At 37.8% G+C, this 20,626-nt stretch overlaps 1 protein-coding gene across 1 annotated transcript in view; it reads left to right on the top strand.

Annotated features, from left to right (window-relative positions):
• Nucleotides 1–20,626, top strand: part of FBN2 (fibrillin 2) — a 254,200-nt gene that overhangs the window by 50,331 nt on the left and 183,243 nt on the right. The window contains exon 6 of the mRNA XM_027076778.2: nucleotides 19,984–20,181. Within this exon, the coding sequence (XP_026932579.1) occupies nucleotides 19,984–20,181 (198 nt within the window). The remainder of the gene's footprint in view (nucleotides 1–19,983; nucleotides 20,182–20,626) is intronic.

The following is a 20,626-nucleotide window of genomic DNA, read 5'->3' as shown; positions in this document are numbered from 1 at the left end:
AGAGGTGAATGGGCTTTGAAGACATGAGAAAACAATTTGCCTGGAATGTTGTGGATAATAATTTTTTATATAGTTAAGTATTGGTCAGGAAAGTCATTGTTTTGAATAATTATCTGTCTTCTATTAAAATTATTAATGTGTTAGCTATGGCCAATATTTTGGAAATATTCCTAATCATTTATAAATAAGTTTTTTTTTTAATTCATCGTCACTGGAGTTATCATTAGGTGGTTAAAGTTTCTCATGTTGTATTCCACGAGAGTAGGTGTGCGTTTGTTTAGGGTAAGGCATGATGGATGAATTTTTAATTAGAGGACTTTCATGTAATGTTAAGACTTCTGCATTCACAAGAACAACTCTATTTTATTTCTTCTGTGATTGACTTGTCTGTGACAGCCCTTTGATGGGAATGAAATCTAAGAATTAAAATTATAGGGTAAAAGAATATAGGGGAGATAACACAACGTTCTAAGCTTCAAGTTATTTTTATTTTTATTTATTTATTTACTTTTATTTATTTTTGAGAGAGAGAGAGAAACAGAGAGTGAGCAGGGGAGGGGCAGAGAGAGAGGAAGACACAGAATCTGAAGCGGGCTCCAGGCTCCAAGCCGTCAGCACAGAGCCCGATTTGGGGCTCGATTTGGGGCTCGAAGCCACAGACTGTGAGATCATGACCTGAGCCAAGTCAGATGCTTAACTGAGCCACCCACATGTCCCTCAAGTTATTTTTATATGTGGGCATTAGTGAGATAGGTCTGATCTCTTGCAGTTACATAAATTCTGCAAAATGTCTCTAAATAAATTCCATACTTAAATGTTAGGTTTGATTTAGCCCTAGAAAATAGGATGGAATCCCCCCCCCCCCCAATCACTCAGTTGGTTAGGAATGCTCTGTTCCTAATTAAGTGATCTTTTTAAGTATAATATGTGGGATAATCTGGAATATAACAAAAGACATCTCAAGAAATCTTTCGTGTGCATACCACCAAATGAAAAGTTAACTTTTAAAAATTTGCTTCAGATAACTTCTTGTTCTTTCTCCCTTTTTTTTTAAAAGAACTAAAACTTTACAGATAAAATTTAATTCCCCCATGTTCTTTTCATCCCTCCTTTCCCTTCCTTTTCCAGAAGTAACCACTGTCATGAAGTTGTGGTGTATTTAGTTGATGCTCTTTACACATGTACTACTTCCAGTATTTCCATAAATAATGTGTATCATTGTTTTATATTTTTAATGAACATAAATATTATCAGAGTCCATGTATCCGCCAGCTTATTTTCATTCAACAATGTTTTTGAGATCTTCTTATCTTGCTGCATATAGAATTCGTTTTAACTACTGTGCAATATGACATTGCATAAATGTGAAGCAATTTACTTGCCCATTCTTTTACTGAGAGACATTGAGATTCTTTCTCATTTTTCCTACTAAAAAAGTGCTGTGATGTACTTCTTCTATAATGTCTCCTTCTGTGTTTATGCAAGTTTCTCTTGAATGAACAAGACTGTGTATATGCATCATCAACTTATTAGCTATTGTTAGATTGCTTTCCAAAACAATCGCTTGACTATGAACATAGGCCTCTCTTAACCGGTATCGTCTTACTCAGTATTATCCAACACTCATTGTTGGCCTGTATGGACTGTGACTCACTAGCTCATTGACCTTGGATATTACCTAACGTCTCTGTGCTCACTTTCCTTATGTGTAAAATAAGGATGATAGTAATCATACCTTATAAAGTTTTTACAGTGGCTAGGTGACATAAAATATCCAAGTACTTAGAACAGCACTTGCCACGTTTTTGGCCTAAAATGTATCCAGTGATAGGTACTTCATTGTTTTACTTTTGTTTCTCTGAGGATGAGTTTACACATATTTTTAGGTATTTATGAACCATTTTTATTCACTGCTATGAATTGTTTATGAGTATTTTTTTTTATTTTTCTAGAGGTATGTGTCTTCCTCATTTGTATACATTTACCTATTCTGGATACTCTGTTTATGGCATATGTGTGTATATACCCACGTACGTATATAAAAATGCCATAGACAAAAAATTAATATACATATATATACTTAAAAATGCATGTATATATTTCTGTTGTTTGGCTTTCTGTTCTTAAACTGTTGTTTGCCTTTGGAGTTTGGGTTATGGTGATTTGTCTTATCTGGTCAATTTTAGATTTAATTCCTTTCTACTACTCTTTCCCTTATGATTTGCCTAAAAGTGAGTATCTCATTTCTAGATATGGTAAAATATTTAATACTCTTTGTCTGCTTACTGCTTAAGCAGTAAGTAAGTATTAAGTATTAAGCAGTAAGCAGTAAGTATTACTGCTTAATAATAACTTAAAAGGACCTAGAAGAACATATAGAACATGAATGAGAATGGATATGTTCAAGTATGGATGCTATCACAATATTGAAAAAAAAAACTGAAATTCTATGAAAATCTAAAAAACATAGAAGGAACTTCTACATTAAACACTTAGGTTTTCTCCCACCTTTATGCCCTGCCCATTCCATACGAGGTTCAGTTTCTGGGGTTATGTTAGATAGCCCAGTTGCTCGCAGACTTCCCCCGCATATATGGTAGAAAATGTTACCTCACTGCGGTCAAGTCAGACACAATAGCAGGGTTGAAATACTGTTAAGTAGACTCTCCTGGCAACCAGATTCATCTACTGTATTAAAAGGATCATGTTATTGGTGAGAATCACTATAAACTTTTCCATTTTCCCCAGCTGTTATAACTTAAAGTAAAATGTTTTAAGGAATCATCGATTCATACAAAATTTAAATTCCTTGATGTTTTTCCTCCAGGGAACTCCTTTTTCCATGTTTGGAATACTTTCTTGGGGTCAGAGTCCTTTTATTTTATGTATCCCATGGGACGTACCTGTCTTGAGTTGTTCATTAAAGGTTTAATATAGAATTAATGTAGAAAATTCAGAACTTGGAAAAGAGCAGACTTTACACTTTCCTGAGGCTCCTGTCCCAAATGGAACAGGTTGCTTTGGGACTGGCAACCTCATTCCAGCTAAGTCGAAGAGTCTGCCCATCTAGGTAGTTTTCTAAAAGGCTGAACCTTGTTTTTAGTTCGTTTGCATTCACCTTTTTAAAAATGCTTCTTATATATAAATGTCAAGCCCAAATAAGTGCACCTCCAAATCTTGTAGATCTCTTTTAGAAACCTCAGGGCTGGTCTCACAACTAGGCAGGTTAGTATGAATTAGGCAAGGGCAGGCTTTCACATTATAATGATTACCAAGAATCTTTACTAAAACAAGCATCTTCGTAAGGGCTGAGCCTCAATTAAAATCTTATTTCATATGTTAGATGTCATGGGAAAGGTTAAAAAATTGGGACCCCACTGCAGAATATTTTAAACATATTCTAATACTCTAAAATTCTAATCAAAACTCAGACACAGGTGCAAAGAATCATGGCTGCTTATGAATTTCACTCCCTGCCTCCAGGAACATAAATGGAAAACTTATGTAGAGCCCTTAAATTTTAGCTAACTTTTTACATCTTCATTCAAAATTTCTACTGTCAGTAGGGTGCTACATGTATAAATTGGGGTCTTGGTTGCAAAAAAACGAAACAAAACAAATCTGAGTCATTGAATTAAAAATAGTGACAAAAGGGATGTAATAGAAAGACATTGGGTAGATGTAGAATAGATAGGTTGTGTAGAGAAGCAAGTTTGGAGAATAGATAAGAGCTAGCGGAAGCTGCCAGCACAAAATTCAGCTGAGGTTGTGGGTTGTTAGTTCCTTGTTAGTCCTTTGCTGCCTCTACTGTCTTCCTGCTGCTGAGAAGAATTTCTGAACGTGTGTCCACATCAGTTCCTCACACCAAGACTCACACAGTGCAGATTTCTCCTAAATGGGGAAAAGGGTTTGGATGCAGAAAGCCAAATATATTAACATTTTGTCTGCATGTCTCAAAATATATTTTAACCATGATTTTCATGGACTCTATAAATTCATTCTTTTGGGAGGCCAGCTTTGGAATGAAACAATATTGGGGGTGCCTGGGTGGCTCAGTTGGTTAAGCATCCGACTTTGGCTCAGGTCATGATCTCACAGTTGGTGAGTTTGAGCCCCGTTAGGACTCTGTGCTGACAGCTCAGAGCCTGGAGCCTGCTTCGGATTCTGTGTCTCCATCTCTCTCTGTGTCTTCCTAGCTCACACTCTGTCTCTCTCTCTCACTCAAAAAGAAATAAACACCCAGCTTTCCTATTTTCTTCCTAGTAGATTCAGTCTCTTTTCCTCCCAGGCTCTGGTGTTCAAAGTCCTTTGATTTCTGCACTTCTTTGTTTGAGAGACATGGGAAGTATGGATCCCCCTACTTCTCCTCCATGTTGGCCCTTAATTGGTTCCAAATTATGGAAAGAGCCTAAATGTCCATCAGCTGATGAATGGATAAAGATGTGGTTTATATATACAATGGAATACTACTTGGCAATGAGAAAGAATGAAATCTGGCCATTTGTAGCAACATGGATAGAACTGGAGAGTATTATGCTAAGTGAAATAAGTCAGGCAGAGAAAGACAGATACCATGTGTTTTCACTCATATTTGGATCCTGAGAAACTCAACAGAAGACCAGTGGGGAGGAGAAGGGGGGAAAAAGTTACAGAGAGGGAAGGAGGCAAACCATAAGAGACTCTTAAATACTGAGAACAAACTGAGGGTTGATGGGGGGTGGGGGAGAGGGGAAAGTGGGTGATGGGTATTGAGGAGGGCACCTGTTGGGATGAGCACTGGGTGTTGTAAGGAAACCAGTTTGACAATAAATTATATATAAAAATACATAAAATTAAAAAAAATAAAGTTAAAACTATGTAAAACAAAAAATAAACATAAAAAAATTTAAAAAAAGAATAAAAAGAAACAATACTGAACACAATGACACCAGTCCTGTGGATCTCAACTGTTCAAACTTGTGCATAATTAAAACAGAACCTTTTGGTAGACAGTTTAGTTGACCCTCAAAATGTAGAGTAATTATGGAAACTCTGTGGGATTTCTAATTTCCTATCTATCAGTTAAGATAAGCATTCTGTAGTTACCCAGGAACTGGATCAATCATGTTTATTGAGTAGAAACAGGATAGGCTCAGGCCTTATACACCAAAAAAGACAATGTGAAATGTCTGAGTAGATTTCTATAGAAACTCAAGGAAGAGGGTTTTTTCCCCCTTAGGAAAAATTTCAAGTTTGATTTCCTTTGCTAATAAGGTACAGAAGATATAAATAGATAATATAAAATAAGAATCATAATATTCTAATTTTTTAAGGCAATCGGAGACACATACTCAATCTTATAACCATCTGGCTGGAAATTTTTAAATTTACTTAAGCATCAGGATGTTTTTCTATATCTGGAATGTTTGTGAAGTTTGGAAACATGTGGACGTTTAACTGGGGTTTCTTTTGATGTTCATCATCAGGCAGTCAGAGCCTCTCCCATAAGCTCAGACACTGACAGTCTCGTTTTTTGTGCCATCATCCTTTCCCACCAAGGGCCTGCTCTCAGTGGCATGAGCCACAGTCTCCTGGCGAGGGGATAGAGGCTGAGGGTACAAACAGATAATCTGAAAACCAGATAATGTCATGGCTAATCACAAATTGATGATGGTGCTTTTGTTGCCAGAGTAGCGGTGCTGGAATCGAGGCTGAGCCATGAATCAAAAGGGGTGCTCTCTTTCCCAGACCACATAAATGGATAAACGTTGAGCTTTTATATTTGTCCATTGTGCTTTCTGGCGAGGTAGAAAGGGAGATTTTTTTTTTTTTTCGCTGAGTAAAAATGATGTGGGTCTGGTATTTCTCTTTGCAAAATAATTTATTTCTGGCTGCACAGTATTAATTTTCAGGCTGTGAAACCTGGCTTTGATTCCAAACAGATCTTTGGGAAAAAGGGAGCTTGAATAATAGAGAAAATAACTCCGTAAGGAAGTATATTATTTCTTGGAAGGATCCTGGTATCCATTTAAGTGGTTTCTTCCAGCTTTCACATCCAAGAAAATTGTATCCATATATAATTATGAGGAACAAAGCCACAGTGATGTTTTTTTTTTCTGCTTTCCTCTTCCTTCACCTTGCAATGGCACTGTAGTGGCCACGATGAAAGAAAGCACGTTGGAAACTAGGAAAGGCTCTGTAACGTTTATTAACATCAACAACAGCCACAATAAGAACAACTACCAGGTGTTGGGCATTTAGTAAAAGCCAGGCACTGTGCTAAACCCTTGAAGTTTTTATCTCACGACATGCACAGGTCCGTATCAGAAACTGTAAGTAAAGTTCTCTTATATCCGTTTCACAATTAAGGAAGCTGGAGTTACTGGAATGTATTCAAGGCTATAGGCAGGTAGTTTGTGAAGCTGGGTTCTGGTTGTAAATCCAGAACCGTCTCCCTGCAATCTTGTGCTCTAGTCACAATACTAAGTGCTTTCCTATGTATAGAATGCTAGAGCCACAAAATAACGCAGTTTACCTGTGGAGGTTTTCAGCTAGAAGATAAACTACTTAAAAATCTCCATGCTCTATGGAGCGAACATAGATACCTTACCTCATTATTGTCAGTAGCTTTAACAAGAAATTTCCTCTGCATTGCATTGCAGGCAGAATCCTACCCAGGACTGTGGGACCATGTGCTTTTCTTTACATCACCAGTTATGGGTCCTCAGATTTTAGGTCCTGGAAAAATAGATGTGATCTTTGATGTATAGAAGAATAAAGCAGGAAACACAGAAAAATGTCTGATCTCTGATCATTTAAATATTTTGAATACTGTTAGCCATCCAGGCAATAGTTTGGCAACAGCTAAGAAACTTGGAGTGTTACAGTCATGCCACAAATTTCTAAAGTTCTCTGTGATATTTATGGCGGCAGTGATGTCACCTGGAGGAAAGCCAATTACACAAAAGATATCATTTTATTAAATCTGTTTGAGGGAGCCATGTTTGAAGATACGACAGGGGACTCATCTGCTGATAAGTGTTTGCCAAAGTGTGTTCATCCCACACTAGTTTTGAGGAATGCTATTGAATAAAAATATTTTACGAGCAAATAAATTTTGAACACTGCCTGCTGTAGCCTCCTCTTGGCAGTTTATAATGCACATAAGTATAGTAAGGGCTCCTGAAAGTCCTATGGTTTCCCCCCGCCCAACACACACACACACATACGCTCACACTCAGACACACATTCTGTCTTTGTTCAACTCTATAATGTATTTGACCACAGAATCTCTCTTTGACGTAATACTTTTACTATTCCCTGGAACTGCTATTTCATTGACCTCATTGTGGGAAATACTGAGTTAGACCATCCCTCTGGTTCTCAGCTCAGCAATTTTGTCATAAAAAGCCCTTGACACCCCAGATACCATCAATTGTAAGCTTCTAATTACCATTTTATGTTGAATATTGCAAGAGAATGAGTCAGGAGGCCTAAGCTGTTACATCAGATCATTTTGACTTGGGGCCAGTTGCAGAAACATTTTGGACTTTATTTCCTTTTCTGTTTAATCACACGATCAGATCACATCATCTCTAAAAGTCATTCCTAGAAACAAATAAATTTAAATAACTCTTGACACTTCTCAGAATGCATTTATATGTGTCATCTAGAATGACCTGGATACCTTTGGGAAGCGGACAGTAAAGCCTAGCACCTACCTAACACTACAGATTATTTGGAAGTTTACTGAATTTGAAAGGTTTTGCATTCTGTAGATACCGTGTCAGGCTTCGTGGACACTGAGCATTGTCTCTAGTCCAATCGCACCACTGAAGCCTCTCCAGTGTTAAGTGATACTTATTTGGAGTCCACCTATTTAGAGAACAGAAGTGAAGCTGCTGATATGTTTTGAAGTAGATTGCGCTGTGATGCCACAGAGCATCTGCTGAGACAGAATGTCCATACGTGCGAAGTATTTGCACACTAAAGTAGTAGAAAGTGTAGATCTGGGCAGACACGCAGCTGTGGGGAACCATGGTGCCTTGCTTTGGAGGCATATCACAGTGGTCAGCGAAGCGTTTAATAAGTTGAGCTTCATTTATTAGCTGAATGAAAGGTTTATGATCCTAAAACAAAAAAATAAATGCCTGCAGAAGGGGCATTTAATGCAGAGCAGGAACCAATGATCGAGCACAGAAACCGCCTTCCGTATACACACGACTATCAGCACTACTGGGAAGTAGCAGAGTGTGGGGGTTAAGATCGTGGGGTTTGGTGTCAGATATGTTTGTCATTCACATGCTGGCTCTGTTAGACACCATCTATGTGACTTTGAGCAATTCTTGTACAGATAACCTGAAATGATGGGTATCGTGCACTGCACAGACCTCCTGTAAAGAACTCTTGCCTCACTACCAGACGCTTTCTCATTCCCCGTTTCCCTGCGGTGTTGGGAGACCGCCACTCCAACGTGCATCGATAGAACTTTCTGGGATGGTGGAAATGCTCTTTGTGCTGCCAGTACAGTAGCCACTAACCACATGTGGCTCTCAAGCACTTGCCATGTGGCTAGTATGATTAGGAACTGAATGTTTATTTAATTTAATTTAAATTTAAAGTTTAAATTTAGAAAGCCACATGTGGCTAAGTGGCTACTGTTTTGGACAGCACAGCTATAGATTACAACAAACCACATTGGTGTGAAATTTTATAACTGCTAAAATTTCTTTCTCCAAAATACTGAATTTGATGTCACAGACAGCTTCTACAGTTTAAAAAGTTGGTCATGATCCTTTAATAAAAGAACACACACTGTTCCTTTTTGGTGAGGTTCCCAACCACATTACCTAAAATCCATCTACACAAGGAGCTGTACCAAGTTTCAGTTTCACACTGTGAGAGAAGATACTAGAGAGAAATCAGGAATCTGTTGAATCTTACTGAAATAATGTGAGTTAAATATCTGATCACTTTGATGGCTGTTCCTTGAAAACAAAAGAATATTACCTTTTCTGTTTACGTGCTGCAAAGTTGCAAATCCTCCTGTTAAGGCTAGCTTTTTGATTGTGTTCCTCTAATTTATTTTATGTCTACCTGCCCTGTCAAATCTGAAAAGATTTCCTTTATGCCTTTGAGCTCTCTTTGTGTTTCTAGAACTTGTAACTCTTGGTGTTTCACTGCAGTTTTTAAGTATACAAATCTTTCCTCTTCATTGTAATTTTTAACCTTATATTATTCTTTTTTGCCTGGGTTAATGCCTTTTATTCTTGAATTCCACTCTGTCTGATATTATTGCTTCTACCACTTTATTTAATTTATGATTTTTATGATTTTTGTCTGTCTTCTACTTTTTTTCATTTCTTTTTTTTTTAATATGAAATTTATTGTCAAATTGGTTTCCATGCAACACCCAGTGCTCATTCCAACAGGTGCCCCCTCAATACCCATCACCCACCCTCTTTTTTTTGTCATTTCATTTTGATGCTTTTCTTATAGACAGAGTAGAACTGAATTTTGTTATTTTAATCAGATTACCAATTATTTGATCAGAAACTAAGCATATTCATATTATGATTTCAATATATATGGTTTATTAATACCATTTTATTTAATGTATATGTCATTATATTTTGTGTCTTTTCTCTTTTCATCTTTGTTGTAATTTTTAGTTGTAGTCAATTATATTTTACTTTTCTGTCTCTGTTGCCCTTCTTTCTTGATTAAAAAATTCTGTGTTCTTCATCAAACTAGTGCTCACCGTCCTTTCACCATTGTATTGAAACTTTTATTCCTCTCATAACTTTTGTACAGTATTGAAATTAACTAATACCTATTCCTGTTACCCTGAGACATTTTTCATGTTTACATCTCCAAGTCCTGAGTGAAGATCTTAGGAATAATTCATTTCCAAGGCTTCATTATGGCAAATACCACCCCCCCATTCCCCCAATTCTTGACATTATTTCAGGCTGTTATTAAGTTATATCTTATGACTCTTATTTGAAGAATCCTTTCTCAAAAATTATAAATTCATAACCTGTAAATGTTGTTTTGCTGTATTTTTAATTACCTATATCACATAGGATAAAAATAATGTCACACTAATTCATCTTCTTTGTAGGCAATCTGTGTTTTTTTATTTTTTGGGTTTTTTTTCCTCTCTAGAAACAGAAAAATAGTTTTTCCTTTTAATCTGAGGTTCAGAGATATACAGAGATTGCAGGAAGCTCTTCTTTGGAGTATGTCTCTTGCTTTTCATTATTCTTGTCTAGGATACCATGAGCCCTTTTACCCAGAAGGTAAAAACTACTGTTTATTTAAGCTTAGGAAAGTTTTTCCTACTATTTCTTTAGTCTCTTTATTTTTTTAATTTTATTTTGAATTCATATTATTCATATTCTCATTTCTAGTCTCTGTGAAGTCTAATCTTTTACTTAGGATATTAATTTTTTAGAGATTTTGTGGTGTTGTAAGCTATTTCTTCCATCTGATCTTCTAGACAACTAATTTAGCTGGAAGCAGCGACTGCTGAGTTTTCTGTTCCTTCTGTTGAGTCTGGATGTTGAAAGGGTTTTACCTTCATGAGCCAAAGAAACACTTCAGTCTTTCCATTTGTATTTGTATATCTGCAAGGTAAGTTCCCACACTACCCATTCTGGTCAGGCTTCATGGGCTTATTGGCAATTACAGACTTGGCAGCTGTGTAAGGTATGTTCATTTTTATTTTACTGAGCTGGTATGAGACTCCTGTAACCTTCCTGCCGAGTGTCCCTGGGGTATCCTTTTGTTCCTGAGCCTTTCCTGGTGCTTATGTACGAGGAACAGGTATAAAGCTCCAAGCAGAGAACCAAGAATGACCGGTTTCTCCAGTGCAGACCACCAGCCATGATGGACCACCACTACCTGCAGAGATCTGTTGACTACCTGCTGTTGTTTAGGAAGCAAGTCACAGAGGCGGGGCCTCCCCCTTTGCAAGTCTAATGGATGTGTCGACAGATGTTACCTATGTCCTCTTAGAAGCCCTTATGATCAGTGGTCTTCTATGCTCTTCAACATTTCCCTCAAACTCCCAAGTAATTAAAACCCCAGTAGTGAATCACATGACATTCACTTTCTCCTCAGGAGGTTTCCTCACCTCTCTAACACCTAACGTTGTGACACTAGAAGTTGTTGGTCAGGACAGAATCACAGAGCAGGTTGTGCATCCTTTTTCCTGGGATGAGTGTGATTTATCAGGTGTGACTGTATGTATGGTTCCTTACAAATATCTCAGGAAGAAATGATGTAAGCAGAAATTTCAGTAAGAAAATAGTAGCTTGACTCCACATTAGTGTATAAAGGCTATCATCAAATTGTGCTTAACATTTTATTCACTGCCACTGTGATTGAACTTGGTGACATGATTGTGTTTGGATTAGGCGATATATCAGCATTGGTTCCCACTGATTTTGTATCTGACTTTAATGATAATGGATAAATGTTTTGGGAGCGTGTACCATTTTTCCCTGGAATCATTGCTGCCTAATGAACTGTACTAGGTGTTTTTCTTAGACATCATAAAATTTGGTACTTTGTTGATCTGTCTGGCCTGTGATCCATCTTTTGTGTTAATCATTTATGTCTCTGGCCTCTTCATTACTTATGACAAATTTTTTCTGTTTCTTTAAGTTTCTTTTTCAAAAGTGACAATATCCTTCTGCTTAAATGATCTTTTTAGGTTTTAGTCTTCAGCATTTTTTTTTGTTATGCATGAAGTAAATTAATTGGTTTTGCTCTCGGGACAGTGCCCTTTCAGTTCATAGGCCATGAATTTTAGGACCACATCATTGATGGCCTTCAACCTTATGAAATGTGACATCAAAGATAGCAATTTTGTTTGCACCATTGGCCAGCACCTAATTATCTTTCCTGCCTCTTCATTCTTGCAGAGCTCTTTGATGTTGGTGGTAGTCCTGTGTTTTGAAAGACTGTGGAGAATGGTGAAAGGGGCCCTTCTTTACTGAGTCTATGTTCCACTGAGATTTTCAATAATGGTATTACGTTAGAAACAAAATGCAGTACAGCTGTGGTAAAGTAATTACTCATTTATTTGCAGAAGCAAAAGCCTTTAATGTTTCTCTCAATGTGCAGAGAAAGAATTTCTCCCTAAGTGAACATGGCTGGGAGATTCATCTTTGGGAGAAACCGGAAGCAAAGCAAGATTAGGCTTGTGGAATATTTGGGAGTTGGGAGATCATACCTGGGGGAGGCAGGAGGCATTTGGGGGATTGCGACAGTAGTCATCAATATGGTGAAGGGCTTTGGTCTGCTAAGAGAGGGCAAAGCTACCATAAGCTGTGGGTGCGATGACCTCTGTCTTGGGTTTGATGAACACGATGTGGATGGCACAGGGCTTTGGAGGGAGGTGAGCCTTTAAGTTCAATCTCGGTTTCACTTTTCTAATTTTTCATTCTCCATGTGGATCTTAATCTCTGACTTTGAATTTTTCCTCTGCCATAATGGCAAAAATACTTTCTTAGCAGTTCAGAATTGAAAGAGGTAACTTATAGAATGGGATTTATAATAGGAAGTGCCTGCTACAGAGTTAACTTCCTTCCATTTGTTGCCAAAAAGTTGGAACAATCGGTTCATAATTCAAGAACAACAAGATACCATATTTCTCCCTTTAAATAAGTAAAAATCACACCAGTCACCTCTACTCTGTGTTGGAGAGGGTGTGAGAATGAGTCTGTCTTCAGAGAGCAGTTCTGAGTATGTTTGGTGTTTTTCAAACTGGACCCTTGTCCCAGCATTTCTAAGTGCTAGGACTTTACCTTACAGAGACCCAACCATGTAGTCCGTAAACATGTGGAAGATTACCCATGCAGTATTGTGTGCATTCTGATCAATTGTGGCAACATACATTTCCATCACAAGGCAGGTGGTCAGGGCTGCCAGGGAGGGATGTTTCAGTGCCCTCACTGGTGACTCAGTATATGAAAAGGACTCAGTGTATTTTGGTCTTAAAACCTCAGGTTTGCTTTACATAAATATACTTTTAAAAGCCTGATTATTCCTTGAGCTCAAAAAATATATTTTTTAATTGTGGTGAAATACAGGTGACATGAAATTTACCATCATAAGCATTTTTAAGACTGTAGTTCAGTGTTCTTAGTATCTTCACATTGTTATACAACAGTGGTGATCATTGTCCATCCATTGAATTCTTTACATCTTGCAAACCTGAAACTCCATTCCTATTCAACTCCGTACTCCCTTCTCCCCCTAGCCCTTGACAACCACTATTCTATTTTCTGCCCCTATAAATGTGATCATTATAGGTACCTCATGTAAGTGAAATCACAAAATAGTTTTCCTTTTGTCACTGGCTTATTTCACTCAGAATAATGCCCTCAGGGTTCATGTGTCCTATAGAATGTGTCAGAATTTCCTACCTTTTTAGGTCTGAAGAGTATTCTATTGGATGTATTTTGTTTGTTCAGTCATCTGTCAATGTACACTTGGGTTGCATCCACCTCTTGGCTTTTGTGAATGATGCTGCTGTGAACCTGCATGCATAGATACTTCTTCACGTCCCCGCTTTTAGCTCCTTAGGGTATATCCCTTGAACTTCTAAATCCAACTTATAAGTATCTATAATCTATTAATAAATCAAGCGGGTTTTAGTAGTCACTTTAAAAGGCCTTTAAACAATATTTGGTTCCAATTTAATACGTAGTTAATGAAACACCTCCATATCTGTTAAATTGCTTTTTTTATATTAAATGCATATAATTTTTAAGCACTTCAATTGTGCAACTTAAAAACCCTTGTAAACACTCAAGTAACTCTTATAAAGCTAATTAAAAAGTAAATGTAAATAAACTTATAAATAGAAATTTATAATATATGACATAAATTTGTAATATGAATATGTTAATATATAAATATATATTATATAAATATAAATTTATAAGTTCACTTAAGTTCACTTAAATGGTCCAATCCTGTGTATAAGTGTAGGCACATTTTAAGTTTAAAAAACTATCGTTTTAGGGGCCTTTGGATGGCTCATTCGGTTAAGCGTCCAACTTCGGCCCAGGTCATGATCTCACAGTTTGTGAGTTTGAGCCCCACATCAGGCTCTGTGCTCACAGGTCAGAGCCTGGAACCTGCTTTGGATTTTGTGTCTCCCTCTCTCTCTGTCCCTCCCCAACCCACGCTCTGTGTCTCTCTGTCTCATAAATAAACATTTAAAAATTTTAAAAACCTATCATTCTGAATAAGTCACTTCATTACTTTGTGGTTACAAGGCAGTCTGATGGACAGGGACAAAAGCTGTTAAACGTTAAGGCACATAATTTTTGCACGGATTCCATAAAGCAAAAATATTAATTTAGTGGCTTTTATTTTCTTAAACATTTCTGTACTGAATTCTAAAATTTTCTGAGGCAGATGGATGCTTTTCTATCCAGGAAGACTATTATTTCAGTTGCTTGAGTGTATTTAACTCTGAATATTTGATGAGCATGAAATCCGGATCTGTAAACATTCAGGGCAGACTTTGTTGAAACTAAGGAAACTGTTGTATCAATCCCTTATAAATTTCGGGGTTCCCTTCCCTGCTCCAGTGATGTCTATGATCAAAGGTTTTAGCTGGTGCAGTGAACAGGTTCTCAATTAAAACCATGATAGAATGCCCTAAAAAATGTTATTTGTCAGAAACTCCATTACTGAAAGGAGACCATCCCAAAGCTAGGATCGTTAAACTAATTACGCACAGTTCACGCTTCTTAGTTATATTCCTTCGTGTCTGTAGCTTCCGCACAGTGTGATCACTTGACTACACATTGCATTTCTTTGGTTCCTGAGAATGGAAATGCCTTCTTTCCTAACTCGAAATAATGTGCACCTTGATGGAAACTCCCACATATTTTCATGTGCTTTCTAGGATCAGGCAGTTCTTTGTGTACTAAAGTGGGAATGGATGGAATTCTGGACATCTTATGGCATTGTTGGTCTAGTGGTTACAGTGGATGGCCTCTAAAGGGGCCATCGATTACACAACTCCAGGGGATGACATTTGCATTACAGTATGTGTGGTATCTTCCCTAAATTATACAGTGTGTAGTTTACTGCATCCTCCTGGCAGTTAAGTGAATGATACTATAGTCACACAGGCAGCTGATGTCTTGCTGTCACTGTGACTGTTTTCCCTTCATGTGAAGCCTCATGGAGATACCTAGTCCATTGATCTTCCTGCTTTCTCCCACGTCTTATTTTATGAGTCCTCCTTTTCCCCATTTCCTGTTTCATCCAGCACAGATCTCATGGTTTATTATTGTAAAATACGTGTAACGATACCTTCAACTCCTTGGCCGTTCCAATTTTTTTTTCATCTGACAGACAAAACCCTACCCCTTATAAACCCCGCTCCTGAGTGAGCCCCTCAGCTGCCTGAGGATGCTGGGGAAAGTCCCCAGAGAGGTAGATTTATCCTTATATCAGGACATCCTGTTCATCTGCCCTAGGGAAACCCTGGTACCTTGGCTGTCACCTGGGAGCCTGCCGGGTTCTCACATCAGCTCCCTGTCCTGGTGGGTGCACTGCCATCTCAGCCCCAAATAACTGAGTCCCAGCTGACCCCACCACCTGTTTCAAAATGAAAATAGAAGGTGTGGGAAAGGACATTGTTTCACTTTCCTTGACTCTAAATACACCTACATCTCTGTGCATTCTGCCCTTCTTTCTCAGACTGCAAGAAAAAGTGCTTTCCTTCTCCTAAGGATAACCCCTTCGCACATTCTAGTTTCACCACCAGGCTGACTCCTCAGGGATCTTATACTAGAAATTATTATTCTCTTCGCTAATCATGAGCCTTCTCTTTCAGCTTGGTCATTCACAACGGCTTTCAGAAATGTTTGTCTCTTCCATAAAACAAAACAAAAATGTAAAATAAAAAATAAGCAAAAAAACTAAATGACAACAACAAAAAATATTATCCCCTCAATCCCAGATCCTTCCCCATACCTGTTTCTTTCTGTCTTTTCCTTCTGGAGACCTCTTCAAAGGTTGTCTATTTGTACAGCAATAATGCTCAGTTTGGTTATCTAACACTGGTTAGCATCTTAAAAAAACTTGTGAAATTATATTACAATTCCCAAATATATTCAGTTGTATTTATTTCAAGTAGAATGGTAACATAGGCTATAATAAAAAAGATAGAAGATAGAAAATATTAGCAAGGATGTGGAGGAATTGGAACCCTCATTCATTGCTAATAGAAATATAAAATGGTGGATCTATTTTGGAAAAACAGTTTGGCAGTTTCTTAAGAAGTTAAATATAAATTCACCATACAACCCAGCAGACAACTGATTGGTTAGCAGATGCGGTGTGGAAAGCTATTCAGTAGTAAAAAAGGATCGAAACACTAGGACCCTACTATCTCACAGATGTCCCTCTAGAACATTATGCTAAGTGAAAGAAGCCAGGCAGAAAAGACCACATATTCTATGATTCTACTTACATGAATTGTACAGAAAAGCCAAATTTATAGTGACAGAAAGGTTAGTGGTCGACTGAAGCTGGAAATGGGCATAAGAAACCTTTTGGGGCAATGCAAGTGTTCCAAAATTAGATTGTACTGATGGCTGCACAATTCAATTAATTCACTAATAGTTATTGAATTGTACATTTAAGATAGATGAATTTATGTCCCATGCATGAAACCTTAATGATGTTGTTTGGAAAAAAAAAAAAAAGGCAGGGAGCAACCAATTTTTGATGAGGTTTCTCTTTGCACCAGTTGCTTAATGGGAATAAAAATGAAACTGTAAGAAAACAAGTTAAGATGCTACATTGCACTTAGATATCAACAAATCAAAATAACAGTATTTGTGTTTCACAGGCTACTTTTTAAAAACATATTCAGGGTCATATGGTAATAAGGAAAATACCTGCTTCTAAACCACTGGTCCCAGCACACCTAAAGTGCTAAGCAGTTCTTTCCTTTTAATCTTTGCTAATGCACTGTGAGGATGTCCTTGACTATGAATGGGTGGTGTGGTATACAATAATAGTTAGCCCCTGCTGAAAACTTGACAAAAATGCACGATCCTTTTCTACAGTACCAAATTGTTTTAGGGCTCTTTGACTGTAATTAAAATGGTAGCCAAGTTTGGGACAGAGTGTTTTACTTAATCTGAGCAAGAAATCTAAATCCACTTTCAAGAGCTGATACTTGTTCATATTTTACAAGTTAGTAATTCTTGCATACTAACTTGTAATACTAGTATATTCTTGAATGACATGGTAATTTTAAATTTTACTTTTTTAATGTTCATTTTTTATTTTGAGAGAGAGAAAGAGGGGAGAGGCAGAGACAGAGAGAATCCCAAGCAGCCTCTGCATTTTTAGCGCAGAGCCCAATATGGGGCTAGATCTCACAAACTGTGAGATCATGACCTGAGCCTATATCAAGAGTCGGACCCTCAACTGACTGAGCCACCCAGGTGTCCCAGTAATTTAAATGTTTAAACTAATCAGTTGCCAACCAGAAAGCAAAATGTAGTCCTGTAAGAAAATAGTTCTGCACAGTTTGTAAGGTGGCAAATACAGGGTAGACAAACGAAATAAGTAATGGTAGGCTCTTTTTCCAGGAGGGGAGGGGGTTGGCTTCATTAGACCCTTCAACAGGAAAGGTCAGTTCAGAGAATAAACAGCTCTCCTTGTCCAGATAATCTTCTTCTCCAAAGAGACCAGACTGAGAGGACATCATTTTAAGAAGGTGTTGAAGTTAGAAGTTAGAAGAAGGAATGAATTTCCAGACAACACGGCTTACTTAAGGATAGGATTATGAGAGAGGGTATGCAGGCTTCTCTCTGGGAATCCTAAAAGTATACAGAATATGAACGTAAGGTGTGTGAGCAAAAATCCACAGAAAAATAAGGGTTCTATATCTTTTGTGAAAAACAGTTCCCCACTGGTTCAGAACTTGATTTAATTTACTGAGTCTAGTATTTAATTTAAAATGGCAAAATAATGTGTTATGTGAAGGACAGTAGATAGGTTTCAGAAATTTACAACCTGGCAATTTGTGGTGTGGGAAGCACGCTTGTTTATAAGGTTGACATATCCACACGTATACTGCATTTGCAGCCAGCACATCTGTTGTTCTTATGTAAGGGATTAAAATGAGCTATTTTTGTTAAAGTTCAGCTGCAGAGTAACAGAGTGTTAATCCAGCTTGGTAAAGAAGTTACCTATTTTAGATTTTTTCTTCATATTAAACTTTAAAAATATGCTTTTCCACTCTAGGAGAAAGCCTTAGTCTTTGTTAAAAAAATGGAAAGTTTATGTGGTTTTAAGTTGTGTTTGTCATATGATAGCATTCAGATGATATCACAGTTTTTCTAGCTTAGCATTTTGAGTGTGAAGTCATATCCAAGTTTGCTTTTTTCCAGTACATTTTTCATAAAAATCTTACCAATATTATTGACTCTTCTTCCTTTGAATGTGAGATTGTTTTGTTCTTGGAAATCTGAAGTAAACTTGTTCTGGCTTTCCCCTTCACATGGAATTATGTCATTTGCACGAGGGCTTATCAGGAAATCCTGACTATCATCTTACATTCCCAAGAGTTAATCAACTGTATTCATACAGTCTCCGTGAAAGGGGGGGTTGGGGAAGCCTCTTTCACATATTTCTGTTGTAGTTTTATAACAAATGTGAATTGTTTCATTAGTCAGTCTTCAGGAAACTCACTTTTCTCTGATTTCCTGTGTCTCTCGAAAGAGGAACAGCAGCTCTCAAATGAAAAACTGTTTGGTTAATGATTCAGTTCTGCTTAAAAGAGTAAATACTGGTCATCTAAAAGGTTCCTTGAAGTGAGTTATAGGAGAAAGCAAGATAGAGTTAGAATGCCTAGCTTTCAAGTTGCCTGTAATCTGGATCAGTCTTTCTTAAACTTGAAGTTATGTATGAATCTTCTGAGTGTTTGTGGAAATGTAGATTCTCGTTCAGTGAATGGAGGCTGAGGCCTGAGTCCACATGTCTGGTCACCTCCCAGGTAGCGTATATGTTTCTGATCCATGGTCTACACCTTGAGATGCAACAGTCCCCATGGATCATCCTTACTATGCGTAGAGGTCTGCTGTAGATGATCTGTGGCATGCATTTGCTAATGTTTTTATCATTATCATAACAGATCAACATTGGTGCAGCCATCTTGTAGAGAACAGAGGTTGTATATAATATTAACTTATCTAGAAAGAATCCTGACTATGGGCCTTGTTAGTACAGTCTTTTTAGGTGAACTTAGCTGAACTTGTAGAAGTAAACAGGCTGACATGAAAACAGAAATCAGATTGTTAAAACTTAATGTTTATAGATATGCCAGACTGTTTAAATATATCTGCGATATGGAAGGTATGTCATTATTGGTTCTCTTCTAATATTCTGACCTCATGTCCACCCAGTCAGGAAAGAAAATCTTTGCTAGGTAAAGAGGAGTCATTAAAGCAGGTGCTATCAGTGTGGAGGTGAGGAATGTCAGTGAGTGGAGAGTATCAGGATGGGGGTGGCTGGATCTTGGTGTCCTAGAGAAGGACACACTTCACTCCCCCACTGCCATGTAGCACGGCAGGCCTAGCGTGGCCAGATCTTCCAACTTTTCAAGAAAAGCCAGAAATAGAAATTTCATGTGAATTTCCCAATTTAAAAATGTTGGCTAGTAATTTAAATTCTTTCAGAGCATTATGCAGGCCAAGAAAACACATCTGTGGCCCAGACACAGCCATTGAGTTACCCATTTACAGTGTCTAGTGTAAAATACATTGAAGTCTCCTAATGCACTCCTCATGAGCGAAAAATTAGGAATTTTTCAAAATGAAACTTTCCAGCCTTTTGTCTTTAGACACTTGAGTCAGAAGTAATAGCCTCTGTTTTATGTATTTGGAGCTACTGGTGTAAGACTGGCGTATGGTCATAAAACCTGTCTTTCCATCTTCTTTCACATTCCAGATTACAGGACAGGCCCTTGTTTCACTCAGGTCAACAACCAGATGTGCCAAGGGCAGCTGACAGGCATTGTCTGCACTAAGACTCTGTGCTGTGCCACCATTGGACGGGCCTGGGGCCACCCCTGTGAGATGTGTCCTGCCCAGCCTCAGCCCTGCCGACGGGGCTTTATCCCTAACATCCGGACCGGAGCTTGCCAAGGTGAGTTTCCACAGACTTCCCACGTGTGGGTCTCCTTTCACTGCACTCCGACTATCCATCTGCCACCAATACCTAATGCCGTTCAACCTCCCACCATTCCCGAGAAGGGCCTCATCAGCAAGCCTGACTAGAGATGACTTTTTGTTAGCCACCTAATGGATAATTATTTTTCAGCTCTTGACATAAATGGAGAAGAGATAGTAGGAAAAATTGGGGAAAATAAAAAAATAGATTAAAATATCTCCTATAATCAGAGAAACCACTCCTATATGTTCATCCAGGCAGCACTACACGCTCCTTACCACAACCCCTGAAAGATACATGCGTAAATACCCTGGACAAACAGTCTTTCTCTTTCTTGTATTCTCCTTCAAGATATTGGAATCTGGTTTTAGGTAATAGGGAGAAGAGAATGCCCTGACATTGTTATTAATAGAATCTTTAG

The sequence above is a fragment of the Acinonyx jubatus genome, chromosome A1, assembly GCF_027475565.1.
Source record: "Acinonyx jubatus isolate Ajub_Pintada_27869175 chromosome A1, VMU_Ajub_asm_v1.0, whole genome shotgun sequence".
In the NCBI taxonomy this organism is placed as follows: Eukaryota; Metazoa; Chordata; class Mammalia; order Carnivora; family Felidae; genus Acinonyx; species Acinonyx jubatus.
Note: the sequence above shows the minus strand (reverse complement) of the source record. Positions and strands in the feature narration are given on the sequence as shown.